General features: G+C 34.9%; 1 protein-coding gene across 1 annotated transcript; it reads right to left on the bottom strand.

The window, feature by feature from the left end:
* Positions 1 to 4921: 4921 nt before the first annotated feature.
* Positions 4922 to 6082, bottom strand: LOC108997721 (RING-H2 finger protein ATL79-like). The gene has a single exon (XM_018974095.2). It carries the CDS (start codon positions 5852 to 5854, stop codon positions 5270 to 5272), a length of 585 nt encoding a protein of 194 aa, XP_018829640.1. The 5' UTR covers positions 5855 to 6082; the 3' UTR covers positions 4922 to 5269.
* Positions 6083 to 6474: the final 392 nt, after the last annotated feature.

Here is a 6474-nt window from a genome sequence, read left to right as displayed (position 1 = left end):
TATTTAATGAAATTAACTTGCTTTAAAAAAGAAAAAAAACGGTCCCTTTCGACCAGTGCCGACTTCGGACAAAAGGCATTGAGATTTCCCAAGCGCACGCAATAGCAAGTTGTGAATGCAACATGTTGTCCTGGATTTCTCTTAACCTCTTAGTCGACTTCTTTTAGATATATACATAGATATATATATATATATATATATATATATATATATATATATATATATATATCGTCTTTTGTTTGGTGATTCACGTTCGTCAGGGACTCGGGATTGGAAGAGGTTAACAGTATGATCGAATCACCCATAGTGATGCTTGGACCAACGATGCTCGGATGCTCATTTATAAATTAAATGATAAGGGAAGAGATAAATCAAAAGTAGGTGCCTCATATTTTTAAAAGGAAAATTAGACTTTACAAGACAAGTTTGACTCTAATTATTCTAAAGAAATAGACTTATGTATAAAGAGGAGACTCTCTACAGACTCTCTATGACTTTTCTACATTTAAATTAAATTCTTTCATTGTATTGACTAATATGTGAGGCTATGAAAGATTATAAAATTACTAATCATATTGGATTTTACCCCAAAACAATTCGTAAACGTAAACTTTTATACCAAATCATATAAATCTCTGTGTCTCTCTTTATTTATTTCTATTTGCTTATTTATTATTATTTTATGAATGAACATAGAGAGCATTGTGGGTCAGGGATAATTTTTTCATCTATTCCGACCTGTTATGCAAATTTAAACATTAACACTCATGATCACACATTACTCGATGTATAATGGTAAAAATACAAATTAAGGATAGGTTAAAGAAAATGCCTTTGAGTTTAGCCTCGTTTGGATCATGTTGAGATGAGATGAGAGAATAAATTTGTTAATAGTAATGAAATAGTTTATGAATAATTGTGAAATAGTTTGAGTTAAGATATTTTATAATATTTTGTGAAAGTCGAGAGAAAAAAAAATTGTATAAAAATATTAGAAAATTAAAATAAATTTAGAATATTATTTTTATTTTGAGATTTAAAAAAAGTTGAATTATTTTTTGTATTTTGTTTAAAAGTTTGGAAAAGTTATAATAATTAGGTAATTATTAGATAAAAAAAAATTGATGATCTGAAATTAAAAAATATTTGTATTTATAATATATTTTAAATATTAATATAAGATAAGATAAGATAAAGCATCTTACAATCCATACAGCATCTGGGAGTTAAAAAACTTCCACCCACCCCACCTCACCCCTTCGGTTCGGTTCTTGGGCAAAACCGACGCCGACCGACAGGTAATTTGCGGGGAGAAACACCGGCCGAAACCGATCGACGAGGAGGAGAAACACCGGCCGAAACCGTTGCTTCCTTTCTCTATCGGTTCACGGTCGGTTCCCGGACCGAGCTTCCTCTGAGAGAGTAGAGAGAGAGATTGTTGCAGAGGAGAGAGAGAGAGAGAGAGGATGAGAGCTGGTAAGAACACGAGGAAGAAGACGTGAGGAAGAAGATGAAGCTATTTTGAAACGACGCCGTTTGGTTTAAACGAAACGGCGTCGTTCTACTTAATTTTTTTTTTTAAATCGTTATAAATTAAACGACGCCGTTTGGTTTAATACCAAACGGCGTCGTTCTACTTATGTTTAAAACACAACTAAGACTTAAAACGACGCCGTTCCACTTAAACTTAAGTAGAACGGCGTCGTTTTAAGTTTAAAATATATAAAAGGAAATAGTTTATTTAGTCGGCCGGTTCAGCGGTTTTAATTTGGTTCGAACCGATGCCGAACCGGCCGATATCGGTTTTCTCTATTTTATGCCGCACGCTGACCGGTTCCCTGCCGGTTTCTGCCGGTTCCGAGCTCCTGCGGCCGGTCTGAGTCGGTCTAGGTCGGTTTTTCGGTTTTTTGTACAGCCCTATTATATCATACACTTAAAATCAACTTTAATTTATAAAATATTATTTTTTCATCATTAAATAAATGATGAAGTTTTACTGAATATTTTTAATAGAAAAAAACTATATAATTATTTTAAATTTTTAATATAATTTAAATTCTATAATAAATTATGAATATGAATAAATAATAATTTTACTCATATACATTAAATTATTTTAATATTAGAAATTTTTTTTTTTTTTTAATTAGGCAGACATGGCAAACGTGCTTTGCACGTTAGCTACCGCTATATATATATATATATCATCATCTTGATAATTAATATGAATGAGTAATTCTTATTGCAGTCCCTAAAATGGGACTGTGTTGCAAGCATAATGAAATGCAATGTTCCATTACTAAATGAAACGACGCGTTTCATTACAGGGAAGTCATCTTTCTAGTTAGGCCATACGCAGATCGCCCCCTTTGCCCAAATGAAACCACCCCCATACCCAGATGATATCGCCCCGCCCCATCACCGTCGTCGTCCCCTTCTTCAGAGAAGAGTAAATCCCCTTTCTTCCTCGGATGCAGATGAAAAATTGTAGAATGTGTTTGGTTCTGGTAAATCCCTTTCTTCCTCAGTGAAATGGGTTCCATTTCGACAAGATCACTGCTCAGTTGAAGAAGCTGAGATATGGGCTGAGTATGGAGCACTGCAACCCTGCCTTGGTCGCCCAAAAGGTCTGTGCTGGGGTCTACAAGGGTATCACAACCAGTCAGCTTGATGAATTGGTCGCTGAAACTGCAGCTACCATGACTGCCAACCATCCTGACTATGCCTCCATCAGTTTCACTACCATCTTTTTTCTTTTTTGTTCTGTTTCTTTAATATATATTTTTCTGATGCGTTTGATTTGGTTATAAGAATAGATTTTATGAGTTTTGGCTCTCGGCCTGCTTTGATTTCACAACATCTATTGAGTTTTGTGTGACTTTGTTTGAACGACTTGGAAAGGTAAAATCGATTACTGTTTTGCTGTAAATATTTTATGTCTTCGGTTATGTGCTTAATTTAATTAAAAAAAACTTCTATAATATTCTGTCATATAGCAGTGTAATTTATGTTGTGCGACCAAATTGATGCTCTGAGCTTAATATGTGATTTGATCTACTCATTCTTGTGATTTGTATGATGCAATTGGCTACAAGAATTGTCGTCTCAAATTTTCACAAGAACACAAAAAAGTCATTCTTAGAGACGTAAGAATCACCCAAATGAATCATATTTTAGTTCCTTTAGATTCAACTAGAAACTTTGGTCGATGGTGGAGGAGATTGGGTTGTGGTGGTCGACGATGGTGGAAATCCATTGGGGCGCGCGGCTGAGGCAAAAACAAAAATCTGAAATTTCAAATGTTTTGGCTTTAGGTTGTAGGAGAAAGAGGGTTAATGTTAGTCAATTCAAGCTTAAAAATGGCGACAATTTGATAATTTCATACATTGGGACTGCAATGCAATCCTCTTAGCACTGCTCAATATGAATTGAGTTGCAGTTTTGGTAAAGGGAAGTGAATTGTGATATAAATACAATTAAATAATAATTAATATCATACTTTAATAGTAAAATAATTTTTTAATTAAAACATATATCAAAGTCAGAGCAAAACTCAATAGAAGAGTACTTGACATATATATAAGCCATCTATTGGATTTAAAATAGACCTACTTATATATATACATATATATATACATATACATACATATATATATATATATATACATATACATACACACACACTTATGGATGAGGGGGTGGAAACTGAATATATATACGGGGGGGACATGATGCCGCGAGGAGCTAGCTACCTAGCTTGTCTTCCCATCCCATTTTTGGGATTAGATTAATGGAAGTGATCATGAGCTTGCTATTCTTTTTTCTAACCTTTGGTTACTGGCATATATATATATATATATATGGGAATATGGCAAAAAAATAAAGTCATCAATATATAGGGATCGGAAAAGAATTAAACAAACGACAAATTCTAGTATTATACTGATCATCATCCTCAAACCATACATCACACATTATTTTTTATTTTTTTTTCTCTTACAAAATGTGTGATGTATGGATGATGAATAGAAGAAATCAATTAGTTTAAGCAGAATAAAACCAAAAATAAATAAAAATAAGTGTGATGTGTAGTATGTGGGGATGATAAGTAGCAAAACTCTAAACAATATTATAGATCTTTATGCTTAATTGGTTGTGCGTATGAGGGAGATCTTGTGGTGGTTGAGGGTGTGTTTGGTTAACTTGTTAAACCCAATTCAACTAATCTCAACTCATCTCACCTTATCTCAAACTAATTATTGATGGGACTCACTATTTTTTTAATTTTTCATAAATAAGTTAAATTTATTTCAACCTACTTCATACATTTCAACCTAAAAAATTAAAATTATATCAACCTAAAAAAGCTAAACTCATCTCAATGGGACTTACAAAATACTACTATTCATAACTCAACTCAACTCATCTCAACATTCAAACACAACCTCAAGTGTTTTGGGTACTGCTTGCTTAATTTGTAACTTTACGTTAATTAAGCACTATTTTAGTTGGGGATCAATGAGGATTTTTTACTATTCATGAGAAGAAATAATTACATATCGGGAATCCAACTGTTATTAAAAGTTGGTTACGTTTGAACATTAAACTAAACTTTGGGACGTAATATTTACAAATCATCATAAAAATATTCTTTGTGACTGATGAACAGTAAATCATCACAAAATTTAATTTGTGACAAGGTTGTAATCCATGTGTTTGTTGGGTGGCTTTTTTCAATTTTTCTGTAATGTGTTGTGTAGTGACTTTTAAGGATTCAAATTAAGCTAGCTAGCAAATCCAGATCAGAAAAATGAGAAATAGAAATGAAAAAATATATATGAAACTATAGAGATTCTGTGAGTTTAATGAATATATAGGAAAGCAATTTGTAGATGCCAAGTACTGTGTCATCAGCTTGTCATAAAACTTTGGTATTCTAATCAAGCAAGAATATTTATTCTGAGCAGGAACTAGAGAAAAATTAAGAACACAAAATCATTAAAACCAAATGTCACATAATTGAAACAAGATCTGATCAAGCCGCAAATATTGTATTTCACACTCAAAAACTGACAAAATTGTTTGATTGCAAATAGTACTCTTCAGACTCAAATCAATACCCAAACTTTCACCAAGGATCTCGCGCTATGTTTGGTTGCTGAGGTTGTTGTTGAGCCCTCTTCATGTTCAGAGATTTCCCAGAAGCCGAACAGAGCCTAAGCTTAAAAAGAATGAACCAAATATATAAGAAAATCGGAAAAACAAAAATTTACTGCAAGTGATTGGTAGTGAAGTTGAGAGTCGGAAACATGGATAGATCGCCGACCCCATTAGCGTGGGTGCAGCGGCTCCTCTTGGGCTCGACGTCCTGATCGATCGTTCGGTCCCTACAAATGGGGCAGCTGAGGGACCCCACCACCAACCATTGATCGATACATTCCTTGTGATACAAGTGGTTGCACCTAGGCAAAACCCTGAGAATTTCGCCATGCACGAACTCCGCCAAACATATCGCGCAAATCGGCTCGGAGTCCGATGACGACGCAATGGAAGAAGAACAAGTAGCCGAGACCGAGTCTTCGGCGTAGATGAAAGTAGGAAGGGCAGCGAGATCGTCGCTATGAGATGACGACGTCGCAGGTGGAGGCTGATGAACGGAGTGTTGGCGTCGGCGGAAGCAAGTAAAGATTAAGTGAACGACCAAAGTGCAGATGAGCATGGCCATGACGATGATGGTGATGACAACACTTATGGTTCTTTCTGGGGGTCTAACGTGGGGTTGTGGTGCCAAGGCCGAGCCCTTCATCACATTTAGGAGTTTGCGAGAATGCTGTGGTGTTGATGATGGATTCATGGTTTTCGACAAAGAGAAGTGAGAAACACACACATCGAAACAAACCCTAATGGCCACTGAAAATCAATGGTTTTTGCTGCTTTATACATACACATATACATATATATATATAGAGAGAGAGACACACACACACACGTGTGTTTGTACGCAAGATTTATTTTGTAATGAAGAGGTAGATCAGTGACAGAACAGTTTCATGCAGGGAACCATTCAATCTGCATTCAGGAAGCTTCTGGCCTATATATTCTTCCAACATATTATTTATTAGCTTTTCTTTTTAGAAAAAGATGAAAATATCCTCAGGTACTGAAAGGAATTCCACCACGGGTCCAAGTAATCATGGTAGTGTTGGAAGGGCATGTTTGTCTTTGGATGTTATTGTGTGTGTGTGTATATATGTATGTGTATATATATATAATATATATATATTTATATATATGGCATGCAGCAGTATAGTTTTGCTGGCCTTTTGCTGTATTTTCTCAAAAACTTGGACGCGGCGTTTTGAATATTTATTTCTTTTACTTTCCGGTTTTATCTGTTTTCGGAGACTGCTTCACCTTTCCTTTCCCAACTTTTGGCCCTTCTTTCTTGTTTTAAAATGCATGCTAGGTCTCTCT

This window comes from Juglans regia, chromosome 11 (assembly GCF_001411555.2).
Source record: "Juglans regia cultivar Chandler chromosome 11, Walnut 2.0, whole genome shotgun sequence".
In the NCBI taxonomy this organism is placed as follows: domain Eukaryota; kingdom Viridiplantae; phylum Streptophyta; class Magnoliopsida; order Fagales; family Juglandaceae; genus Juglans; species Juglans regia.
This window is presented reverse-complemented; position numbering and strand designations above follow the sequence as displayed.